The sequence below is a fragment of the Apteryx mantelli genome, chromosome 3 (genome assembly GCF_036417845.1).
Source record: "Apteryx mantelli isolate bAptMan1 chromosome 3, bAptMan1.hap1, whole genome shotgun sequence".
Lineage (NCBI taxonomy): Eukaryota > Metazoa > Chordata > Aves > Apterygiformes > Apterygidae > Apteryx > Apteryx mantelli.
Window position 1 is genome coordinate 45,721,745 of NC_089980.1, and position 27,050 is coordinate 45,748,794.

At 37.7% G+C, this 27,050-nt stretch overlaps 1 protein-coding gene and 1 long non-coding RNA gene across 4 annotated transcripts in view; one reads left to right on the forward strand and one right to left on the reverse strand.

Annotated features, from left to right (window-relative positions):
- TTC27 (tetratricopeptide repeat domain 27) overlaps positions 1-22,982 on the reverse strand; it is a 145,042-nt gene extending 122,060 nt beyond the window's left edge. The window contains exons 1-5 of the mRNA XM_067293266.1: positions 22,841-22,982; positions 19,773-19,950; positions 13,825-13,954; positions 5,752-5,892; positions 1,338-1,440 (exon numbers count right to left, since the gene is read on the reverse strand). Of these exons, the coding sequence (XP_067149367.1) occupies positions 1,338-1,440; positions 5,752-5,892; positions 13,825-13,954; positions 19,773-19,950; positions 22,841-22,928 (640 nt within the window). The 5' untranslated portion in view covers positions 22,929-22,982. The remainder of the gene's footprint in view (positions 1-1,337; positions 1,441-5,751; positions 5,893-13,824; positions 13,955-19,772; positions 19,951-22,840) is intronic.
- A 384-nt stretch (positions 22,983-23,366) lies between these two features.
- The window catches only part of LOC106485477 (uncharacterized), a 49,941-nt gene continuing 46,257 nt past the window's right edge, over positions 23,367-27,050 (forward strand). For all 3 annotated transcript variants that reach the window (XR_001292720.2, XR_001292723.2, XR_001292721.2), the window contains exons 1-2: positions 23,367-23,478; positions 26,599-26,687. This is a non-coding gene — a long non-coding RNA (uncharacterized lncRNA). The remainder of the gene's footprint in view (positions 23,479-26,598; positions 26,688-27,050) is intronic.

Genomic DNA, 27,050 nt, shown 5'->3' on the forward strand with positions numbered 1-27,050 from the left:
TTAAATTCCAACCTCCACCCCCAGGCCTAAAAATTAACATGCCAATTAATTTAACATGATGTGCTTAAACAACATCTATCAGTTATTTTCTAATATGTGCAACAAATCAGCAACATTCCCACCATTCTAACTATAAATTTTGAAGTCAGACTGAAGAATTTAAGCAGAATTCTGTCTCAGAGTCCCACACCAAGATAAAATAATCCCAGAAATTCATTCAAAATTTTCTAACAAGGTTTAAATAATACAAAAATCACAGGTAAAATCAATTACGACAAAACCCTTCCACAGCCAGTTCTTATAGCATCCAGAAAGAGCATTAGATTTGGTTGCTTTTTCACTGCAAGTGATCCGATGAAATCCTCTCCACAGTTTCATTACTGCACTAACAGTGTCTTTGCTACCTAGTTGGAAGTTTCTCAAGGACCGAAAAAACCCACTTCCTATTTTGGAAGTCATTTGCATGGCTTGAACCTTTACAATGGTTCAGATTAAAAAGGCTCCTTCATTATGGTGGGGTGGGAGAGGGGAGACTTGAAACCTTGGCATTTAAGATGATCTGTCTTCTTTTGCCAAAGAAGACAGATCATGATAATTCATTTCTAAATGCAAAAGAAAATTTCTTAGAAGTACTTAGTTGGAAACTTCAGGCTTGTGAAATTACATAAAGAATCTTCAGCTAATAAATTAACTGATGAGGCACCAATGTGGATAAGAGTTGTCTGCTTTTCAGCTTTATCAGTCACTGTAGCAAATGATATAGACCAGTCTACAGAAATAAGGTTTGTTCCTCTTAAAAGAAAAATCCCAAGCAATGCAATTACATTTGACATTTTAATGTTCTATGTTATACATTCATGAATGTCAATATTTATATATATATATAAAAATATATCTATTTTCTCAACATACAACTCAGAGGTAACAAATTTCAAAATTTAGGTGGAGATAAACAAAACAGGAAAAAAAGTTAATCTCCCTCATAAAGATGCAGAAGAACAGGGACATTCACCTTTCAAACCCACATAAGATCAGTAAAATGAGAAATGAAAACTGCACAAAATGCCTTCAGGTTAGCTTGTGATAAGTTAACCGTGATATGCATGGCGGAGGGAATCTTTGTCTGCAATCAGATATTCCTGGCTTCATCTTGCAGTCTCAAAAATAGCATGTGCCACACAAATCCATCTCAATTTAAATGAATTCTTTTTCTGCTCTATAGTTACATAAGGACCTGATAAGCTCGTGTTGCAAGAGTTGTGCCTAAAAGTGCTCTCCCTCAAAGATATCTAACAGCTGGTGCTGTAGGCTCACAAATTGAGTAATTAGAAACATACCTTGTTTTATACAGGCCTGGACAAGAGTAAATAGCTCAGGTGACCGCTCTTCTAACAACTGCTGGTGAACATTCACACATCTTAGGGTCCACCAAGACAAAGTCTGAAAGAAAGTAAGGATATTTTAAGTGAATAACAAATACTGATGCTGAAAAAAAAAAAAAAGGGACAGAGAGAGCAGTGGTTTTTAAAATACAGGTTTTACATAAAATATAAAACCAACTACAACAGTCAGTTTATATAAAAAGTGTGCTTTAATCTAGCATAAAGGTGAGCATGTTCAAGCAGCTCTGCTGCACTGTAATAGAGCTTGATGGGCTCTTCCTCTGCTAATTTCTCTAGTTGTTCTTTGAACCCTGCAAACCCTTAGAACCACAACCTGCACAAGTAAAAAACTCTATATATAGCAGATAAAAGAAATACCTGTGTGTTTGTTTTGGACCAGCCACTTGCTACTCTGTTTTTTTGCCTCCTAATTCTTGTAACAGAAAGACAAAAAAAGCAGCTGATCCTTACTTTCCATCTTTCTTGTCACATTCATGATTTTAATAGGCAGCCATCGTCTCACTCTTCAGTCATCTTTCCAGACTGAGGAGTCCTAGGCTCCTCAGTTACTCTTTGTGTGGAAGTCATTCTGTATCTCTGATCAGCCAGTGTTACCCTTCTGTGCACTTTTTCCTGTTCTATTTAGCCTTTTTGGATGTCTTCAGGTGGGGGCAGAAGGAAGACTGAGACAGGTGAAAGAGCACCAGAATTGCTCACAGTACTTAATATGTTGACATGCCATGGATGTATACAGACTTCTATATGCCACTCTTCAAGTCTTTATTCCTTTAATTATAATTTAATAATTAAATTTAATATTTTCCTTTAATAATTTAATAATTCCTACCATTTACTTTTTTTGACCGCTGCTGAATATTAAGCTGATGCTTCTATAGGTTTAGTATAACTCAACATCTCTTTTCTAAGCAGTAATGGGTTCAGAGCCTGTCACTACACAAACTCTTCCCTGCATACATCACTATGCACACTGCATTTCGTCTGCTATTATATTGCCTCTTCCAGGAGTGATTAAGATGCACACGCACATTCTGCTCAGATGACTACTCTAAGGCAATAATAAAAGGCGCATACAGGAGCAGTAATGTCTTGAACCGTCCCTGCAGTTTGCTCAGAAATTTCCACCAGAACTTTTACTTGGACTGATGAGTAAGTGACATTCTCCCTTTCTTCTCTGCTTTAAAGGATATAGTCTTGTGAAATCTGTTCATTAAACGGGCAACTACCTCTAAATCATTTTGATAAAAACTATTAGCTTATCTTTTGTTTGTGGAGTGCATTTTCCTCTTGGACTAGAAATAACAGTGAAAAGTCTCTCTATAAAGTATGTAATTGAATCAAGAGTTTCCTTTCTACAGTGCAGATGGGCTCCAGACTCAGCAGTCAGCTCTATTCCCGGAACCTAACTCTTTCTTTGCATCTTTCTCCTTTTTTATATTTTGAAATTTTTTACCCATGTTTAATAATTGTTTACAAATTAATAGTGTGCCCATTAAAGCTTTCACAATTCATAAAAACCTAACTCCATAAATTTACCTTCTCATGATTAACAGACTAGAATACTTTTCTCTCTCTCTAAGCCTTATCCACTGGAACTTGTAATACAATTAGCCGTAACATAGGGATGAACACGAAGGTACTAGATCTTTGCACTACTGAGCTGCTCAGTTACAGGCCTGGGCAACCCAACAGCTCTTTTCTGAGTGAACAGGAAATTCCTCCAATGTCAGGTATCAGTCCATTCACTCCAGATAATGATGAGTGTTCATAAATGGAAACTGGACCAGTATCTGCCCTTCTAACTGCATCTTTTTTGAAGGACAGTGACAACCAAATTCAAAATTCAGAATATCTGCAATTACACTGGACTCTGCAAGCAATGATCCTTTCTACGTGTTTTTAAGACTGATGCCCTAGTGACAGTAAGCCTTTCTCTCAGAGCTAACTGGTTTCGAAGTAAGTATTTTCTCATTTTAAATAAAATCTGAATGAATTTTTGTGAATTTCTAAATAACTTACTCATGAGAACATCTTACAATCATAGCAGAAAGCTTTAATGTTTGTATGTGGAATCTGAGATAGGCAAATACATTACTGGGTTAAGTAATCATTCTGTAGCAGAGAGCACAGCTCAAAAAATACCTGATTTTAGAAAGCTGTGTACACAAAACATAAGTCCCCTAGCATATCTTATCCCTCTTTAGCTGCACCAGATGGATACGTGTGGAAAATCTAATTGATAATGTAATATTCTTTTCATAAAATTACACTTAAGATTATCATCTGTGAATGTAGGGCATACCTCTACACAGGCTCTAATGCTTACTAGTTTTGCTACTTCTGTTAGGATTCTAATAATTTTCTACGAAACAAGTGTTAGAGCACTGCTGAGATATAGCTATCTTCTCAACTTTTTATACAGGTTATGTTTATATCACTCAGACCAAAGGACAGAAGAGCATGCAAGCAAAAACATCAAAACCAATCAGATGTAGTTGACTGTAATGTCCCTAGAAAGAAGCTATCAAAAAGAATAATAATATCTATTTCAAAAAGCAATGAAAGATGACTTCTGATATCAAGCTGAAAAGAGCAAAAGCACACAAACAAGAGACTTTGTGAAAAAGGTTAAATTACAATATTTCATCACTTATTTAGAAACCCAAAGGCAAGTTAAGAAGTTTCAAATGACTTTAGTTTAGCATTATATAATTATATATAATTATATAATGAAGTATTTATTATATAATTATATATAAGTATATATAACTATATGAATTATATATTTTATATATATTGTATAATTATATAAATTATATAATTATATGAAGTATATATTATATAATTATATAATGAAGTATTTGTTTCCCATGCAGGTGAATATCTGGCTCAATGATACAATTTCCTGGGGCCTGAAGCTTGCCACTCAAAAATCTTAGAATTAGAGAGAACATATTTATAAAGTTTTTTCTTATATTTATAAATTTCTATAATAAGTTCTAAGAGAACTTATTTATTAAGTAAATCAACTGAGCTCTGTATAATGTTTTATTACCAGTGTTAGCTTTTTGGGAACCAAGTTAAGAATTTTCTTTTTAATAATTTTCAAGTATTTAATCTTCCATATACAACAGCATTTGCGAATAAAACAGGGCTTTATTAATGCTTTAGATAATAGTTTTCAGAGTATTTTATCCTATTCTAAATTGATTTACACTAATTTTAAGTAAGGAGCAAAGGCATTATGAGACTTTCCTTTGAATCAAGTTGAAATGAGAAAGAATGGCAAGCTTCTACCATTACATTGACCTGTTGATGAAAGTAGTTTTTAATCAGTTGCTGCCTTTGAACTACTACCAAAACTTGATATAGCCATAAGTAACCGAACCTCCACTGGGCAGAAGGAGGCCCCAGTAATGTCAGTCTGAGGGGACGTAGCAAGGGACTTCTCTATACTAAGTACATTTTCTGCCTTCCTGACTGACCCAGTTGCTGGAATTCAATAGCATTCATCTGTGAATAACAGGCAAAAGGATGGGAGAGCTTGGCTTCCAGACATGCAGTACAGACAACATCTCCCACACAGTTTAATTCAGCCCACAAAGACCCAGCTGGGAATGGATGTTGTCAGCCAAGCATAAAGAGGGACCATGTGGCATTTGATCTCCAGCCAAAGTCCGTTTAACTGGAATGCAATAAAGAAGTTGCTGCTGTTAAGAGTCCCCCAGTTCTGAAAGTCCCTCTACCAACCAGCCTTCTGCTAATCTACAGAGGCGGTAAAGTCAAAAATCCTCTCAAGAGGAGACTCATACCTCCCTCTTTTACATGAACACACAGCAGAGAATTAAGGTAGTCTCTACATGAATGCCTGCAGGAGGGGTAAAAGATGATAAAAACAAAAGAAAGGACTTTCTCGGCATCTAGAATTCGTGGCTTAGAATTCATAGAGCAGTGTTCAGTGGTATCCCAAGGCTTGTGAAAAAGGTTATAATATATGTATGCTGCATTACATTACAGGGCATTTATGCTTTTTAAACATAATGTCACAAATTGCACATCTTTTAAAAAGTTGCTTTCTTTTTAATTGTCTGATTTTTGCACATAATGAAGGCATCTTTCTTCTTTTTTAAGGGAAGATGGTGAGAAAATACCTTATCTTTAAGAAAAAGATACTTATGTTTAATTGTAATCTCTGTCTGAAACTTTTCTTTAGAGGAAGTAACCTCAGAGCTGGAAAAAGAAATGGAAGAGAAGGTATTCTGACACCATGAAGCATGGGAAAAAAAAAAACCCAAAACAAGAGAACCAGTGAGTACCTGGCAACCATAATGATTAGTCACATATTTCTTACCTGAACAGATGCAAGTTTGTGTCTTGATTTCACAAGGATTATCCTGGCTATAAGCAACAAGATAGGATGAGAAGTCAAGGTATAGACTGATTCACCATCTAGGAGCAGTGTCTTCAGAATAGCTGCATGCAGCATTTTTGACTGAAAGAAGAATGAAAAAAAACCCGACAAATTACAGGAAAAAAAGTTTTTAAACAAATCTGGTAATACAGAATGAGGAAAAAAGACAACTATTCACTTATTTAACGAGAAAGTCTGCTCAAAAAGTTAAAAAATGACTGCGTCTTGAGTCCCAACCCTTTACCAAGTCATACTAAATTCTGCTTTCTCTCTTGCTGGCCAGATACACCATACCAACATGATCCAAAAGACCCTGATTTCCTGCTACTCGAAACGCATACATCCAGTCAACTTTATCCCCACTAAATACATTCCAGTACTATCATCATTCCCATGATCTAAGGAGAAAAGCTTCTGATAAATCCACACCATTCAACTTGCCATCACAAAAATAAATTAATTTGTGTATAACCCTACAGTGCTCCAATACACTACATATTCATGCAGTGTAGTCAGTATGCGTTATCTTTCCCTTCCTCCAGAAGGAGCTCTCTGTTGGAGTGGCATCAGTTCAACAATATTAGAGCCACTCTTCCCTTTGTCCAACAAATACAAGTCCCTCTGCTTGGGATGCTGTCCTTTATGAAGGACTCTTTTACTTAATGGGGTTGAGGTAGCTCTCCAGGGAATCTGTCTCTCAATGGTGACTGTCAGATGACAGACACCTTTTCTTCTCTCCCTCTTAATGTAATGAACACATTCAAGTGGTTTATCTTCAGACTTAGGCAGATGTCAGTTCATCAGTTTATTCCCAGTTCTCATATGGCAAGTTTCCTTTGCAAACTAAAAAAAAGTAGGGCTTTTGTTTCCAGCTGGCATGAAAAGGGAAGCAGATGGGAGGGGAAAGGAGGAGGAAAAAAGAGAAGCTTGCATTGAAGGTACTTGCCTTATCCAGCCTAGGCAACCAGGACAGAACTTATTTGAACCACATTCAGCTTTTTAAAACTAAACTGCTAATGTAATGCCTAAATTCTTTGAAACTCTTTACAATACCTTTACCAAAAGATTACATTGAAGACAACAGCTGTTAAGCCCCCCTCATTTTTCAAGCCCCTAGCTCACTTTACAGCAATCTTCAGGCTTTTTCTGATTTGCTTAGGTTTGTTACTTGTTTGTCATTTATTAACATTTAAAATAATTCAGCTTTGCAGACAATGATTCATGATTTTGAATTATCTACACAATTTTTTTCATGACATCACTGCAGTCACTTCAATTCTACCATGAAAAACAAAATTTACAATACTCTGATGAACTGCTTGGGAATAAAGGAAAGAAATTGCCAAGTGGGAAGTACACCAGCTCCCCCTCACCTCCAGTGATCCTTAAAGGAATAGTCTTACCAACATCTCTAACTGCTCTGATTCAGAGAAGAAAAGTCATGGCTCAGCGTTACTAGAGGTTCATCTTGGACACAAGGGTGTTCACACAAATGCCACTTCATATAATCTTCAGTTTAAGTTAAACTTATTTCCCTGTACTCCTTTCTGATTCTTTCTACAGTCAAACGAAGTCACAAACTAAAATACAAAGGGCATACTCAGTTGGAAAGCTTATAGCAAAGAAGCTGTAAGCTTTGTTACAGAACCATTTTATAAAACTGGCTTGATATGCCACAGCAATCTACAATCATTTAAGTGCTGTAACAACAACTAATTAGTCACAAATTCACATTTCAAGGCCATTCACTGGAAAGCTCAGTCCAACTAATGTAACATTACAAGGAACACTACCTAGGTGGGAGAGATGATGACATGTCACAGACTTGACAAGAAGCCAACAAGTCTCACAGCCATAAAATCTTCTATTTTAAAATCCATGTTCTTCTCCATGAAGCAAATACCGTACAAGAAAGCAAACATCCTTCTCTTGAAGCTGAGAAAGCCCAAACCGGCATTCATCCATCTAACTTCTGCCATGACACTATATTATCAGTGCAGACTGCTACCAACAGAATCTACTGTCCTAAGGTAGTCCTTAAGGTGCGAGAACAGCTACATATAAAAGAGGTAGATATTTAAGCTTTCAAAACTTCAAAGGCTGAAAAGTCAGGATTCAATTCCACAAAATTCTAAAACATTAAAACCAGTAAAAAGAAATTTGAGCTTGTCTTCTTGTGTTTAAATACTTGGGACAGACACTTTCAATATTTATCTCACAATCATAAGAATTAGACACTTTTCCAAATTTTTAAGGAGCAGTCTCAAGTGTGAATATACAGAAAAAAGCTGGCTTTCAGAAAAAAAACCCAAAAGCACTGCAGAAGTTGTAAGATTAACAACATGGTTAATAAACATTGTTTAAAGAGGTAGAGTTAAGAGACTTTCATGTTTTAGGACTGAAATCAGCCACCAGCTGATAGAGGCTAAAAAATCTTGAGTAGAATACGAAATTGCCACAATTTTCTTCTTTTCTCTGAAATATCTCAAAATAGTTATCCTGCAGGGAGGGCTCTGCACTAGATATTTTAGAGACTGCTCTGTGCTGGCCTTTCTAATGTTCCAGCAGAACTCCACACTAGGGAATCCTTTCCCGTATCTTGGAAAAGAAGCAGTAAGACACACAGATGGAGAAAAATCTAGATTAAATGGCTTTGGGTAGGAAGTAGGGAGGGGATGGAAGACTTTGGTTCCCTAGACTAATACAACTATGCTCTCATCTATAAAGTACATACTGATCATAGAAATTAATACACCCTCCCCTCCCAGGACATTTTAGAGAAGATTTAAACATAGCAAAATTGAATCAGGAAGGAACATTATCAGAGGAAGCCTAAAGCACAATGGTGAAAAATGAACTTTGGATTTGGGCAGGGGGCAGGGGACATAACACAAATAAAAATGGAAGACATAAATGTATTCAGGTTACCAGCAGTGAGATTTGGTCCTTCACTCTAGACTCTTTCCTCTAGACTTATTTTGGGGACGGAAAAAAAATGTTTTTGTCTGCAATTGCTTCTCTCTCCAACTTTCTGCAAAGGAAATAATGAAATTACAGTGGAGACTGTCCCCAGTTTCATGATCCACATCAGCAGTGGGTAAGCGATGTAGAGCTGAGTTGCAGACTGTATAGATAAGCAAGGTGAGCTAGCATAAGCGGTCCCCCCGAGAGTGCAACATGTGGAAACGTTTAGCTATGAATGCACTTGTCTCGTTCCCTACGAGGCCTTACTCTACTCTGTTTTCAAGCGAGTAGTTTCCAAGTGGCCTCACTAAGCATGTCCCCTCTCTTATATATGTATAGCAAGGGAATCTAGAATTAGCAGACTGGCCCTGCTTACAAGACTCTGCCTCCACATTTAGGCTCTATCAGCCATCCTTATGCACCCCACAAGAGGGAGAAATTTGAAGAACCTTCAGACCCTTCATCTTGCTGGTCACTAGTATCCAAAGAGCACATCAGTCAGCCTAAGATTCAACTCCTTCTTCTTTTCGGTTAGTTTATGCTAATAGAACTCCAAGCCTATGGGTCTGGGGAAAGAAGAGAAGGCATTTGCAAAGGTTTGAGTTAACAAGGCCAAGAAATCATGTTAGATTTGAGACAGTAGTGCTACACAGTACACTGGATTTTTCATATGAATTATGAACAAGGCTACTAGTATCAATGGAAGACTGGTAATACATCAGTCTCTTTCAGCAAAAGAATGAAACTGCATATGAAAGAAGTAGCAATAAAAACAAATGGGAAAGGAATTAATCAAATGTGCTCTAAAACTCGTTAGTTGGAACCAATCAGAAAGTTAAAAAAAAAAAAAAAAAAAAAAGACCAGTAGGAGTTGCTGATACATGTATTTGGAGAATTCTTAGGAGTTATTTACATGTATTATCAGTTAACACATTGGGATTTTCTTCCAGATGGAGCTTCTAGCCGTTACCAAATATATCATGCTTGTTTTATTAGTTTTTTTTTTTAAAAAGTGTGGCATCTTTGGCCATGAAGAATATGAAATCAGATGATAAGCAAGTAAAGCAGCTCAGTCCTCACAACATTTTTACAGTCTTTGGTGTTAATCTTACTACACAGTTCTGCCCAGCTAATATTCAGTAACTTCTTGGAAATTTAAGGCAGGATAAACTTGCCCCAGCTTAAACAGTTCTGTATCATTTATTCCCTTAAGTGCAGAGAGATAGTGATAGTTCTTCAATACACAAGTCTATTATTATATCCCACCTATTATAAGCACTTAGCTCATTACAAATGTATTGACCTAATCCCAGCAAGTTCAAAGCTGGCATTTACACCACATTTTAATTTAAACCCAGTATCTTTTTTAAGCCTTGTTTTAACACAAGTCACTTACCATATAAAACTTAGGGCAGTATCAGTCAGACTATGTATAGTAAATTCTGACATTATTAAAAAACAACAAAAAAAGACACCTAAGAACTAAAATGCTAAAATGCTAACTGCTTTTCTGTTTAGAAATTACAGAACTATTTTTGTGCATGGACTCATAAGCAGAAAGGCATAATCCAGTTCTGCAAAACATTTAAAAATCCTAATGGAGTACATGAATTTAATCATAACCTAAAGATAAGGCTGGAATCAATCTGGGGGATAGGAAATAATGTACACATACTCATGAGTATTGTTAATGGAAGACATCCAAGAGGCCCTTACCAGCAACTCATCTAAAATAGGCTATTTCATGACTTGTTCTTTCACTGAAATTAATTATAGTCTCATGCAGTCTTAATGCACCCATAAGAAAGTAAAATTAATGATGCATTCAGTTGTCTGGGAGCAGAAACGAACTTCTACCACTGACCCAGAGCTGAAACTTTGGGAGGAACAGAAATGGCAGATGTTATATAGCCTGAAAAGTCATAAAGTTAAGACACATCCAATAAAGAGTTCTGAAAATAATAACAACATTTTTGAAAATATTCCTGAAGTGAATGAGACATCAGACACAGAAGGCTGAAGGTTAATAATATTATTTAGAGCAGGCTAAAAGAAACATGCTTCATGAAGTCATAATTTTTTAACCTTGACATGGGAAGAAACCCATTTTAGTTTGAAAACCCGAAAAATGGAAGACCTATGGAAAAAAAGGAATTGTACCAGTCTTCATGACAGAACATGGAAGATCATAGCTGAGATGGAGAAAAACAGAGCTGTATTTTCAACCCAACTTTTCCTAAGGTCTGGGCATGCAAAAGAGGAAAGCTAGATTAATGGAGGTGTAAAAATGACCATTTATTGAGATGTTCATTTTTATGGAGTGTTTATACTAAGAACACTTGGAAAGAAAAGAATATACATAAAGATAATTCAAAACATATGAAAACTTTTGAATTAAGATATTTAATAGAGAAGAGAACTGGATATTATATTTCATCACATAATTGTTTAGTACATTTGGGGGGAAAAAACATTAACTTATATGAAGATGGCAATAATATATATAATGCCAAACTTCTTTTGCCTGAATGCATAAACAGCTATATTTTGCAGAAATATAAAAGTCTGATGCAGCACTTTTTAGAAGTCAAGTATGCTCAAGCCTGTTTATCTTCTCTTGCCAATTTAGTTTTTGGAATACCATCTCTGTGTAAGCAAACATCCATCAATGCATTACATTCACAGCCATAAGAGAAACTAAAGGACACATGTATTCTCTCATTCAACAGGCAATTAGTATCTCAGTCTTCCATTAAGATGTGCAATAAACAGGATGGTTGATATAAGTTTTACTAGTCTAGAAACTCTGTCCATGATAGCAATTCTATGACTATCAACTTGGGCTGCAGCTTCAGTGTTAAAATGCAGCCTGTGCATTAACACTAATATAGAATATTAGGGTTTCTCAGTAAACAGCACCCACAGAAGTCAGGAGAATGGAAGAAATGTGTTTGTCTTGCTTATTTATAAAGGCAAACCGAAAATGTTTTCCCCTCAGAAACAGCATACTTTAAAATTTCTGCTAATTCATTTCTCATTCTCAAAGACTTAGTACACTTGGCTTCCAGAGTTATTTCTCATTAAGTCATTAGGAGACTAGATTTGAACTTCTAATGCCAAAAATTAAGCAAAAAATAAGCCCACCATATCATGCCAGTTCTAAAAGATATACCAATTTCATAAACATCTATTTCAAAAAAATGGGATAGATATTGTACCTGAACTAAACTTATTCAGAAATACAAACTTGCAAATGAAACTAGGGCAGGACTTAATGAGTTATGGCATTCCTGTAAAAACATGTCACAATAATGCAACACAGATACACAAGTTTTATGTGAAACTTATCACATACTTGTCAAATCTCCCCTCATTCCACAGTTTATAGCATTTACATTGCTCATGGTCCACACCTGATTCATTCAAAGCAAGTCATGTGTAGATTTAGCATTAGCAGAAAATAGTGAAATATAAATGAACTGGCAGAGGTAAACCAGTACGTCACTTACTCTACTAACACTGCATTTTCAGTTAAACCTAACCAAAAAAAAAAACCCAACCCAAAACATTAATAACTGAAGATTAATCAGAACCAGAGGTAAATTCAATCTTACATCAGCAGGTGTTCTGGGCAGGTATTTAAAGAGTAGTTAAAAATTTCAACTTGCTGTTTTATATATTAAACAATGTAGCAATCTAGCATATTTATCACTACTTCCAATTCATATAGTCTATATTTAACAATATTCTCAGTTATTACTCTGTATTAACAGTAAGTAATTTCTGGTTTCAGTTGTCAAAAAATCCTCTATGTTAAATAACACCTAACAAAGTAGCATATACAAGTGAAAAAGGCATGAGCAGATTACTTCCATGTTACTAAATGGAAGCTAAAAAGAAAAAAAAAAAGCTCATCTTTTTTGAGAATGATGAGAAGATTCATGCCTTCTAAAGGGAAAAAGAAGGAAAAGATCTGTCCAGAAGGTAATATCAGATGGCAACATTTAGGAGGCTGTCTCAATAAAAAAGGGGGAGGGTGGAATTTTTCAAACTAGCTTTTAACCATTGGAAAATTGCATTTCTAAATGGCCCATCCAACCTGTATTTATTTATACCCAAAAATCAGTGATGTTTTTGGAAGAGAGACAGAAGAACATATCTTCAAAAGCAATTACATTTTATCACATTCCCACTTAAGTATAGAAGAAAAAGTAATTGGAGTTACCCTCTAGCCCCCACTTCCCTCCCTATATATTGCAGTAGTCAGTATCTTACCATAGCTTTAATTCCAAGTGAAAATTAATGCTGAAGAAGCTGTGATGAACCACAGATACAGGAGCATCAGACATGGTTTGAAGCATGGTACTGCCATGAGAAACCATATACATATCTCACTAACCTAACTGCAAGCTAGGGTGTTGACTAGTTATGTAAAAAGATGCCAAAGCAAATAAAACTGATGCCTCTCAGTTTCAACTCCTACATTCCCCTCCTTTTTCAGAAGTGCTATTTGTCTTAGTGAGTTCATACTAATAACGATGCCATTCACATGGAATCATGCATGAACCTGACGGGAAGCTGAGCAACCAAATCTCCTATTCTCTTTTATATCTGACAGATATTCTGCTATTTGCAAGATACCTAGCTTCTACCTCTCTCCAGAGAGGGAAAATTTCTAAGTCACTTCTAAATATCTATCTTTGATCCAGCTAAGAACACATCCCAAAACAAAATAAATAAAAGTTTACTGACTGCAAATGCCCTTCAAGCAAATACTGCCATGCAATAAACATATCTTCCCCATCCAAACCCAACACTCCAGCAGGAAATCTCTTAAGTACTGAAGGCAAACAGTAACTGCTTTTAGGAAAGTGCATAAAAAGCTGATAGAGCTGATGATACTTCCAATAGCAGCCAGTAGGACTCAACGACTAAGGCAATTCATTCTCACCCTATGTCTCATAGATGTGTCTTTTCTGAATAAATGATTTTTTCATGAATAGAATAGCAGTGACTATAAAAAGACAGCTTATTAAAATTCAAGTATACCTCACAGAATTTCTGTAACAATGCAGATGGCAAAAAGTCCTGAGGCTGTAACCGAACAGGAGGCCCAGTCCAATTGCTTTGAACAAAGAGCTGCAAACTGCCCACACCAAGTAGAAACACCAGCCTCTGCCTGCAATATAGATAAGAAAAGCAATTAACAACAGATTAAATTTTTAATTAAGACTACAAAATCTGATTAATTCTCATACTAATTCAAAACACTCAGTCTTAAAAAAATCATACACTCAGTATAATGAATCTAGTACTCAAGAATGCAGAGCCATGTGGGAAACTAAAAGGTTTGGAAATATACTTGGTTATGCAGAATGGTTATAATTAATGACAACACTTTGGAAACAGAATTAAATTATATGTTTCAGAATTTAAGACTGTATCTAATTATCAGAGATCAGTAGGAGATTAGTGTAGGAGGCAGATTATCCCATATTTGGCTATTGCAGTGTTGTTGTTTTCCTATGACACATCCTTCCTCAGCATTGTCAGAGAAAGAATATTGCATTATTTTATGTTCCAAATTAACATGCTTATTTCTGTTTTGACATAGCAATTTATTTTCACTCCCTGTGATAATAAAGCAACTAAACCAACCTTAAAAAAGCTCAGAAGTACCACCTCAGACTTGCTTCAGATACTTTGACAGCAGTTATCTCTTTCATTTATGCTTTTTAATTAAAAACATACTTTTTTTTTTTCCAAAGATGAAATTCTGAGAATTGTTTTTCTTCCTGAAATGCAGTATGGCAAGTTTTTCCTTATTTACAAGGCTATGCTCATCTAACTTCATTATGTTATCAATTCTTTAGGCAGCTACAGGAACAAGTAACCCCTGCGGTCCTCAGAAGGTATGGTAGAATCCCTCAGAATTTAATGGTAGATTTAAGAGGTGTGGACTTTTAGGACACTTGTACAAATTTCTGATTTGCTTTCTGACTTCTTTAGGACTTTCAGCCTTATTATTTTGTAGGCCAGTCATGTGCTAACAAGAGCCCAGTTGCATATCACAGATATAACATAACTCCTATCTAGAAAAAGTTAACATTTTAATTGTGTTGGTCTGATATAAAAAAACTGACATGTTAAGCAGCATAACTGAATTGGAAAAATCTAGTTGTTCTGTTTCTGTAAGGGGACTCAGAGCTGCAAGATTCCTCAGAATGGGAAAAAAAAGGGGGGGATAAAATGTTATACAATCCCTAAAAAAAACCAAGCGAACAAAATGAAACAGAAAAGCGCCACACAAACAAGTGTCTGGTGGGCAAGAACGTGACAAAAGATGTAGGACAATGAGAAAGCAGAAGTGGGGAACACTTGACCAAAAAAACTGAACAGATCCTTCAGAAGAGTTAGAAAGCAAAGTACTGGTATAAAGAGCTCTTGCTGAACAATTAGATTTACTAGTTACCATTACCCAGATGGTAACTATCTACCCATAAATGCTATTTGAATGCATACCTCACATTACAATTAAACTTCAAAACAGCTCAAAGACACAAAGCACTTGCAACAATTACTATACACTAAATTATTAATAGTACACATAAAGTAATTACACAGGCATAAAATTTCTAATTATTCTCCTATAATAAATTATGCTTCAAAATTTCGAAAAGGAAAGATATGAGGTATAACTAATCATCTCTGTATTGGGATTTGACAGATGCACTTCAGTCTTTTGAAGACTCGTTTACATTACTTTTTATGATCTCCTACTATTAAAAATCCGATTTTTAACACTTCTGATGCCTATATATAGCAGATGAAGTTGCTTGAAGTCTCGTTACAGTTATATCCATGCAGAATGCCTCTGCAATGACTGAAATGGATCCCATTGCTGTGATACTCTTTTACTTCTGTCTTTCCACTAATTTGACATCGCCAATTGCTTGTTCTCATTTTCAAATCCACAAACAAGCTCCGCTCTACTTATCACTCAGCCTGTATCAGAGCATTAATTCCAAACTCCAGCCCCTGCAAACAAGGCTAGGCTCCCTCACCTATCAGTTAATTTTTTTCCTAAGAAATTCTTTCATGCTGTCTCCCTGACTGCCCTTCTCACTGGCAATGCAGTTCTGCAAACGCTTACCTCCCAAATGTTGCCTTAAAATTGCTCTTCTGTGCTGCCTGAAAACCAACAGAAGTACTGTTGCTAGTGGTCCACTTATTTTGGTGACCTATATATTAGATAATTAGTTTTATTTCATTCTTGTATTTCCTTAGCTATGTCTTTATCCATTCATCTTGCTGGTCCTTCTCTATGTGAATGGGGTTTTCCGGTTTTTATTTGTTTGTTCCAAATGCTTACACCAAGCCCAGTAGGGCTGTGATCCATGATGCAAAAATCAGGTGCATAAATACACTCCACTGTAATATTTATAGTGCTTTATATATATTTGCTCAAATTCAAAATAAAGCATAACTGAACATTTATATTTGGAAAAACAATGGCTCTGCATGTTATGCTAGAATTCACATAAAAATATAAGAGTAAGAAAACACTCAATAGCCTGACTATGCTTAAAATAAGATTGTGTTACAGTTTTTATTTTGCTATGACTTCCCTTCTGTATTGTTTGGGTTCACTTAAAAAAAAAAAAAAAAAAAAAGAGAGAGAGAGAGAGAGCTGAATATTTTTTTCCCCACTTTAAATGCATCAACACAATTTGTAAAAACATAAGAATTTGTTCACTTTTATTTTTCAATATGTATGACACACCAGTTCATCAACCATCAGATGCCCCAAGAGAAATACCAGAAATATCATTCAATGTTCACACAGGGAAACAAAAACATAAATTTTATTGTATGGATTTGTTTTGGAAAGTTTGGTATTTGTTAATATATTAAGTAAGGTAAATACATGGTCAATAAAAAACAATGCTCGTTTCCTTGCTCCTTTAGGTTTTGGAATCGAACACAGTAAGGGGCCTTCGAGCTCCTTCAGAATTCTGAAACATTTTACTCTTTCCTTGTGTCCCACAGAAGCTTTCTTTCCAGCCTCTAGAATCAAGCTGTATCTCAGACAACAAATGTACCTCCTTCAAATGGAAATCAGGAAAAAACAAAAAGATATTCCCCTTCTACATAGACACATATATACTATGGCTCCATCTTCTACAGTTCTGCTGATTTAAAGTACAACTACCAAGCTATATTTTTCTATAGAAGATAGTTGTTAACCTTTGAATTGAGTAGCCATAGCAGGAAAAAAATCTTTTTTAAGTTTGGGAGAAATACTTTGGGACTTTATTTTTAAGCCATGAAGTTTAAAAGTGCCATAGTGAAAAATGTCTGTGGGATAGAGGAAGGAGAGAAGTAGTTAAGATGATAGAAAAAGTTGCAGCAAATTTTAAAATACTGTTAAAATACTTTTCTTACAGAACTATGGATCTGAAAGTGGGAAAAGTTGCAGACTATGTCCAAAAATATATATATTCTAGGTCCAAATATTGAACTGTTTTGCCCTCAAGCTCTTTAGTTCTAGCATCAGTGAAAGAACTCCTTAAGAGTTTTTAACACTATTATAAAACTGTACTTTGTACTGTTTCATATTTTGCTAAAAGAATAAGATTAATATTATCCAACTTCGAATTCCGATTGAATTCAGATCCCATTGAATTTTTTAATTTCCAGAATTAAGACTTTCAGTTCAGGAAGAAAAAGCCTAAATTTGAACTAGGACCTGTCTACTAAAAGTCACAAGAAAGTCAGCATATTACTGTATTTTCTGAGCTAGAACTTAGAGATTTACCGCACTTCCTTAGGATCACTTTGCGGGGTGTGTGTGTGTGTGTGTGTGTGTGTGTGTGTGTTTGTCAGACATTTTCACCATAAGCACTGAAAGGTCAACATAACAATATGAAAAAGTTACATTAATTTCTTCCATAAGGCAGTCACACAGGGCACAGGGTCTGCAGCTTGGAAAAATAACTATGTAACACATTTTAACCTAGAAAGTCATTGCAGACAAAAAAGCATGCTACAGATGTAAGTGCTGTAGGCCATGCCTGCCTAAAATAGGAAGGGATCTGTCTTTTAATAGAAGACTTTCTATTAAGAGGAAGATGCAAACAATTTTTCTTTCAGTGCTAATATCATTCAAAGTGTCTCATAATATATTACTAATGGAGCCTGAAAAATTCATTTGACTGCTACAAACAGAAAATATTTCTGGAAGGCACTGGTACATTTGAAAAGTATATGCTTTCATTTTGAATAAAACTCCAGCCTGTAATCTTGGGCAGATAAACCTCTGCTGCTGAAAGGTTCAGTGATGTAGTTCTGCTTTCATACCTTCGGGCAGAGGGCTTCTAACGCTGCCTAGAGCTGCAGAGGAAACAAGGAAAACTAAGACCAAAGTACTTGAGTATAAGCACTTGAGAAACAGATTGCTTTCTGTGCGCTAGAACAGTGGCAGCACAGTCCTGTAAATGGGATAGAGACCAATAAAAGGGGGGTGGAAGATGATGCGTCACCAAGACAAGATACTATAAAGTATTACTAAATGCTTGATATACAGTATGATCCTGTTTAAGCTAAACAGTTCATAAAGGCTATTTCTTTCATGTGCAGCAACACGTATTTTAATCAATGATTAAAATCAGGATTGGGTTAATAGTTTTCTGTTTGTTTCAAAAGCTCCAAAGGACCTTTATTTGCTGCATAATTCAGAATAAACTATTCCAAGAAGACAGAAGTTAACAATATTGAAATTTTTCTCTAAACTATGTCACCATATAAACTCCAGCTAGTATACAACAGCAGCAGCAGCACAATGTAAACAAACTAGAGACAAAAACCATGGGAACAATCTCTGAACATCCCAGTTCAGAAAACAGGAGCGCATCATACAGTATTTGTGTTAGTTAAAGCTCAGGGTCTCTCTCTCTCTCTAACCATTTTCCTAGCAGAATAAAAATTAATTTACAAACAATACAATTTCTAGTCTTTCTCTCACACTAGAAAATATCTTTTGTCACACTATGGTCAGCGCCTTTAGCAAATCTCAGCCCAATATTTTAGCAGTGCCAGTTACTTGTTTCTCTCTCTCTCTCTCTCTCTCTCTGGTATTTTAGCAAAACCTCTTGTTTTTATGTCTGTCACAACAAAACACATGCATTTGTATTCAGCCACGCTTATGAGCAATACATTGCCTTCCTCTTATTTTCTTTTTACCTTTATTTTCCCATATCTTCTGCTGTTTTTTTGGTGAAACTGCTTCCCACCCACCCCTTAAAAAAAAATAAAAATTACACACACACACACAAGTTTTCCGCTTCCACTACTCCTAGTGTGATAGATTCTAGTCTACAGTATTCATTATTTACTTGTATTGTATACAAATTGTATACACTAAAGTCAGACACTAACAGCAAAAATTAGAATAAGCAATACAATTAAGCTAGAGTGAATCTATCTTAGAGAAAGTTTTGTGAACAAAATAATTAATCCATGGATACCATCCATGAGTAATACCTTACTCATTTTACAATAAGATTAAAACAATCCTATTACGAATCAGCCTGAAAAAATATGAACAGACATTGCTTTGACAGTAACATTATGTGGTACTTCAAATATTCACAGGTATGTAATGCAATGCTTCAGAGACAGAAGTGTTAGTAAGTGGTTGGAAGATGCATGGCAAGATGGCTTCTTTATACCAGCAGCTTCAGAGGTAACCACTGTAAATAAAGCTCAAGTTTTCAACAAACCTTCATATCAAAATACTATCAAGTGAAGGAAACAATGCTAATGAATAGATGCTACAGCAGGTAAGGGCAGGGGGAAGCGCACACACCACAGGAAATCCATTTTCAAATTCTCTCAAGAATTTTTGGAGACCATGCATTTATAAATGAAAAAATGCCCTTTATAAAAATCAAACATGGCCTCTATTGATCTTCCATATAATAATCAATTATTTCCACCTTTCCATGTTATCAGCCTGTGCAGGACAGTCCAGGTATGCTAGTATCTGTTTCTCCAAGTAGCTGTCAATGTTCTCCTCTGTCGCAGAAGATGCATTGAAAATACTCTGGACGGCTGAATTTGAAAATATTGCCTCGTATTTCCCATCGAAAATCAACTGCAACAACAGTTCACTTTCTGAAAAATAAATAAATAAATAAATAAATAAAGCGTTAACTTTGAAACAACTTCATCTTAGAAGAGCTATTCAAATCAAAGCATATACATCTCTTTCAAGAAAAGGATTTTAATTTACTTTGCAAAAAGTGCAGTTGTATTTAAGCTAAAGAACAACAGCTGCAGGAGTCACCTCATTCAGAAGCAATTTTACAGAGCTGGTATTAATGTTATAGTTAAATACAAACTGCTGTATGAATGTAAAACAAAAAAAATTGCACAGGAATTTCAAGGGAAATATATGGATGGCCTTTCAAACACATACACTAAAGTTAATGAAAACAACCTCAATTATCAGAAGAGGGTTTTTTTTTTCCTCCTCCAGAACATTTTAAATTAGTGTCTTATAGTAAAATCTGATAGATAAGACAACAATTTCACAGACTACAGAACCCTTTTAGGAGACTAGGAGAGCTGTGACAAATAAAAACAGTTCAATACTTGTAAAAGTTCAGTGAATAAATTCCCACATAAAACTGCATAGACTACACAGTCCTTCCTTTAACTGCTGAGAATATTCACAGAGAATGGGCAATATGATTTTACCTTTATAAAAAAAATTATTTCCCCATGATAATTTACTACCTCAATGAGAAGTCTGCATATGAAGTCAGATTCTTAGGAGCAGCTACTACACTGGTACAAATCCATGTTCTCTACTTGCTTCTTCCAAGACAAACAGAATTCATGAAATGTCATATATTCAATTCCTAAGGAGTTTCAAAACAACCAAATATTCTTGACTAGGCTAAATCTTTGTTCACAGAAAGCATTGTCCCTTCTATTTTCTCAAATATGCCACAGTACAATCAATCAAGCAGCTGTTCGTCAGAACAACTTTGAAGTGTTAAAACCTTCTGTTCTTGAGCAAAATCACTATCAGATTTGACTGCTCTGACTGCAATCAAAGCTGTTGCTTCAGCTACTAGCTAGTTTTAAACTAACTAATACAGATACCGGTAATGGTGCAGCTGAGGAAATACAGAGGTCTGCATAGGGCAGATGCCTTAAGATGAATCTGTGATTCCAGTTGGGCACTGCAGCTCTCATGCACTCACTGTTGCCATAGCTACACTAATATTGGTACCCAGGCTAGCCAGTTTAACACTAGCACAGGTGTACAGCCACACAAGCTGCAGCTGTGCAAGGAAGCTAACCAAACCCCAACCCCAAGCTCTTCCAGCTACAACAAGTATTCTAGATCTTAGGCAATCTGAAGACCAAGCACAGAATCAGCTTCAATAGCAGTGATGGATGACTTGGTAGGAATGGATGATAGAAAGACATTCATTCTCGTCTCCCTGGACCAGGCTATTGACCACAATTTATGTTCTTTATGACAAAGATCAAACAAATGATGTGAGAGATTGTTTGTGCCAAACAAATCAAAAAGACTTTAAGCTGAACCTGGAAGGGCACATGCAAAAGGAAAGTAGCACTTTGGAAGCCCTACTGACATCATACTCTCACAGAGCAGAGAGATGAGCAACTTTCTCTCACCTGTTCTTTGAGGAGACTTTCACCAAATAACAACTTACTTGTATTGGATTACAGCTGCTCAGACAGGCAGTGCTGTATTTGAGTAGAATTGGCTGTGAGGACACTGATGAAGAATACTGATGTTTGTTTTTCCAATAACACTGCAGTATAACTTTCCATAATCCCATAAACTCTGCTCATGACTCTGTGTTCAGATTTTTGTAAGACACCATATAAATTAAAGGTCGTAGACTTTAACTTTAGTTTCAGGATATCAATAACTAGGGCTCCCTTAAGTGATGACTAAGACTCATCACAAACCTCATCATTTTCTATCTCTACCACAAGATATGTTTCTTCAATATCAATCTTGTCCAAAGATCATAGCAACATATTACTAAAACAAAAGATACACAATTCTTAGTGAAAAGATAAAAAAAAAATTGACAGATGACAGTCGACTCACCTAAAATTTCTGGACAGTACAGTGATTAAGGCTAAATAAGAATTAACATAAAAAAATTGAGCTAACTAGATCTGTACAGTTCTTTTCCAAAATTCAGTAAGTGCTGAGGTAAGGATAAAGGAGTCTTTCAATACGCTACAACCCCTAAATATTTCAACGTTACGGCACATGACTTATGCACAACTGTATTTCTAGACTGTCTGAAGTATGGAAGTGCATTTCCAGCAACAAATGTTACATTTTTTAAAAGCTGCTATGTTCCCCTGCAGGAAAGCTGGGTCAGTAACAACCTAATCAAGTCCTGTCAAGAGACTAATTTCCATTGTTCCCTTAAGTAATTACAACTAAATAACTAATAAAAATACAGAACAGGTAGTTCATGCCGGTCTTTTCCTTCTCTTATTTGACTACAAGACAGAGTTTCATATTACTGCCAAACTCCAACAGACTGGTCGCGTCACTCGTGGCTCAGGAGAGAGCCGAAGCCAGCAGCGCGACTAAAGGCAGCCGGAGCACTGACACCAACAGCAACGCCCCACGGACGAGCCCGCCGGAGCCTTTCGGCTACCGAGAGCCGGCACTGCCGCAGCCGCAGCGCCTGCCGCCCCGGCCGGCCGGCAGCCCGCGCCTGCTGGGGACCGGGAGCCCGGCGGAGAGCCCCGACTCGCCCTGCCCGGCGGGGCCCCGCCGCCGTCGCCCGAGGCACCGGCAGGAGCTTCCCCAGAGCCCGGGAAGGGGCAAAGAGCGCCGGGGCGGGAGGATTAAGCCGCCCCCAGAGCGGACGGAGGGAGCCGCAAGCTGCGGCCGAAGAGGCGCTGCTAGCGCCGCGTCCTTCCCCCCCCCGCACCAACGGCCGGGGACCTGTTCCCCCCCCGCCAACCGTCACCGGCCGGGCCCGCCCCTCACCTGCCGCCGCGACTTCGCCCTGCTTCCACATCAGGGCCTCCGCGGGGCTGAGGAAGCCCCTCAGCAGGGAGCGCTCGAGGGCCAGCATGGCCTGGCCGCGCCGCGCCGCCCCGGCCCGGCCCGGCCCCGCTGCCCCGGCCCCGCTCGCGGCTCCCGCGCCTACACGCGCTGCCGACGTCCGCTCAACCCATGTGCAGGAATCGGCCGCAGGGAGCCGCCATGACACTCTCGCCGAGCACGCCGGGAGGACGCGGCACCGCGCACGCGCGGCGTGTCCCCAACTGCGCGCGCGCTCCCGCCGGAGCGGGGCGGGGAGAAGGCGCGAAGAGGCGCGTGCGCGCTGTGGACGGGAAGTAGAGCGGAGAGGGCGGGCGAGCCCGCGCGCGCGCGCGCGCGCGGCGAAGTGGGTGTCCGCGTGCCGCGGCGCGAGCACCACGTGCGGGCAACGAGCCCGCCCCCCCCCCGCCGGGTGCCCCGCCCCCCCGCTCGCTGCGGAGCCGTTGGGCCGTTGGCTCCGCGCTGTGGGGGGCGGGGCGGCTCGTGGCTGGTGGCGAGAGAGAATCGGGGGCCCTGCGGCGGGGACGCGGGCGTTGGCGCTGTCCCTCTCCCTCTCCCCGGAGCAGGAGCTCGGGAGACAGGTGCGGGTGGGCATGACCGCGTACACGCAGTACACGCACATGTGGGGAGGCCCCTGCGCTGCTGCGGCGTGTGGGTTACCCCCGGGGCGGGGGGGGGCGTAGGCGCTGAGGCAGTAAGCGCGCAGGGAGAGGCACTCAGGTCAGTCAGGTGTTTGGCCATGGCCGTGTACCGGCCCAGTGTGAGCGGCTCAGGGGAAGAAAACTCGACGGTTCACTGTGCGCTGGCGAGTGGGCTCTTTGTCTGAAGCGAGGGAAGGCCTTTGTGGATTTGGTGGTGAGCAGGAGCTAGGGGGGTTAGCGCCTCTGAGACCGTGCGCTGCCTAATTATGGACCAGAGCCTCTGCTGGGCAGCTGGTTGCCACCCTCCAGGCTTGGGAGGGTTAGAGAGGAGCCAGCACAACCCAAGCTCCCGGAGGAGTCTGATCTTCTAGGCGCTCTCCAGTTTTTCTTTTTTTTTTTTAAACTGCTGCAGCTCAGGTTGGTTTCCTTAAAATATACGTTACTGTCAGGGCAGGCACGGATTGTGGAGCTCATCAAGGGCCATCACCTGGATGTTTAGCAAGCTACAGGTGGCAGACTTCTCTGCTTGACTTTAGTTTCATGTTGCCAGCTTTGTTACCTGAAGTACATAAGCCAGCTAATTTGGAGATGGCTTCCACATCTCTGTATGAGCACTGTTCACTTACTTAACTGCGCGATGTTTTTGTCAAGATTTCTCTCAAATAACATTTGCACAGAATTAGGAAGTTAGAATATTAAAAAAAAATTAATTTGTGAGCTGGATAGATATGAAAAATGATAAGAGAGAAAATATTAAGTATGGTTAGTAGACACACTTTTTTTTATAGGGTTTTTGATAGGTTTTTGTTTGATCAGGTACCTGCATGTGTAAATATACTTTGGACATGGATCCATGCCTTAACAAGTTCCTGGGGTGAAGAATGTGCACCTCTCTTCACTCTTGTCTGTACCCACATTTCAGTACCTGTCTGAATATCTTTAGAAACAGTTCTATCCCATTGTTCCAAGCTCTTCATTTTCATCATTTTGCACGTACATTAGAAGAGGTAGAAAAAAGGCCAAGTCTTCCTATTTGTTCAAAATTGAATGCAACAATTCAAACAATAGAAAATGTTCTCCCTGAGTTGCTAATGAAACTTGAAAATAATCAAGTCAGAAACCAGAAGACCATTACAGCGGGCAATAAAAACTTAATTTGGAAAGGTGAACGTTCTGAAGAGGACAGAACTGTAAAGGTTAAAATTCATTTTGATATTAAGTGCAGTATCTAATATGGTGAAATAGAGTGCTTGCAAAGCTTAGTTTCATATCCTTCAAAAATTAAAAATGTTTTCATCCTGCTTCCATATCTCTAATACTCTTTACAATTTGAGAAAGACTATTGCAGCTTTTTTTCTATTTTACTGCGGCTTTTTTATTTAAATGAGTGTAATAGGTTATTTGTCAGTTTGGGCCTTAACATTCAGGATATTAATTTCAATTTTAATTTTAATCAGATTTGTAGGAACAGAATGCAGTTAAATAAAAATGTGTTGCTTTTTAACTTATTTTCTGACCTGAAACAGTTTCTTTAATTTATATTAGTTTTTACTGGAAAATTGATAGAAATGTATAGAGGTAATAAATGATAGCCATCAACTCACTGTAAGTTTTGGGAATTGTAAACCAAAGATGAATATTCATCTGGAGGTAGTGGGCTAGACTTAAAACATAGCAAATAATTCAGTTTCCATGTACTGTGTTAGAAAAATCCATTCATTGTGCATTTCATGAAGCTCACCATTAAAAAGTAAAACTGTCTGAAGATGCTATGATATTACTTGCTTTCACTTTGTATCAATATAATCTGATATTCTGAGCACGGTACCTGATATGTATATTGCATGTGATGTTTTACTGACACACTAGAACCTGTCAGGCAAAATGAAATATTGTCATATGTTTATTTTTCTGTGGTATGTCATATCTTGGCTTCGTTCTAGGATTCAATTGATGGACTTGAATAAATGTTTGTAAGGATGAATGTGGGAAATGATTTTAGCTACTCCTTGCCTTGCTTGTCTGCTGGGCAGTTCCTTCTGTACATTTCTTTCTAATTGTGATTCTGCATGAAAAATAAAAATAAAAATTTCAAAATTTAGGCTAATTCTTAGTGTTTACTGTAACAAAGTTTCTTTCCCTTCCAAGTAATAGATCTGCATTAAATGTAAATAGAAGATTTTTCCACAATTGAATGGATAAATTCTTAAGCTAGGTCTAATTAAATTGTAAAATAATACTTCTTTCCATCCCCCTTTTTGACAGGAAATTCAGTATCAAAATACAGTTTGATTATCAGTGAAGAATAGCAGTGTCAAAATACAACTAACAATTTGGTAAATAAATGAAAAATACACTTCCATGGTCTGTTGATTTTAAAAAAAAGTAAAAATTAAAATTTTATGGGAATTAATAATTGGTAAATATGATTATGTAACAAAAATGAGTATTTTACTACCTTCCTCACCTCTGCCAGTACCCCCAACTTTTCTTCTTACAGTTCAGTTTCTGGGGGCATCCAGAAATTTTAGTATGTGTATGGACAGGAGCATCACCAGGAAATTAGTGCATTCCCGACTGACAGTGGACAGATTGTTACCGTTCATGTAAAAGGTTTTGTTAATTGTTTATCAGTTGCCATTTGCCACAGATGCTTAAGCCTGCTCCCCCTGTGATTTAAAGAATATATAGGTTTCTTAGAAAGTAAAGCCAGCAGGTTTTATTTTCATTTAAACATTGCTTCTGCTACTTGCCTGTGAAGGGAAGCATTCCTGCTTCAGCAAGGCATTTGCAATACTGTGAACTGCAAATTCAAGATTTTAGTGTATTCTTGCTTATTAGTTCTAAGCAAGAAGCAAATAATCAAACCTTTTGACACAAGGGTTTTCAGAGGAAAAACTTTCCTCTTTAACCTTTTCCTAAGAGTTCAAGAAAATTGTCCCTATGAAGTGTTGTGCTGTGAAGGCAAGACTTCCCTGGGGTGTCTGAACTAGCACATTAAAGTCACCTTTCAAGGTATCTGGGCTGCTGTGTTGATACAGTATTTATCTTCTGTTGCAGGTTTTTTTAAAGCCTTTTGAAACATGATCTCACAGGACTACAAAATGTTACATAGTGTTCCAAAACCACTAACTGTAAAAGAAGATTTGGTAAGTTTAAAATCATTATTATTTGCATAGACATTTATTATGACTTTTTAACCATGAGCTGCTGTTTGTGAAAGCTGCTGTTACATGAATTTTAAATTCATCTTCAATTCCGAGTGCCAGGTTTCTGGTATTGGTGAAGAAGGATGTGTTTGCATTCATGCCATGTTTGAACAATAGCTGATTTGCTATCTTGAGGGTTGTTTTTGTTTTGTTGCCATTGTCAAGGGAAAACCCACTCATTAGTATAGCAGGATGAAAACTTGCAAGGTTATCTAACCAAACTTCTGTGTTTTTTAAGAGAAGGAGACCCTGAATACTGAAGTTATCTTGTGAGAGGAGAGGAGCTGTGAGGTTTGCCTTGGG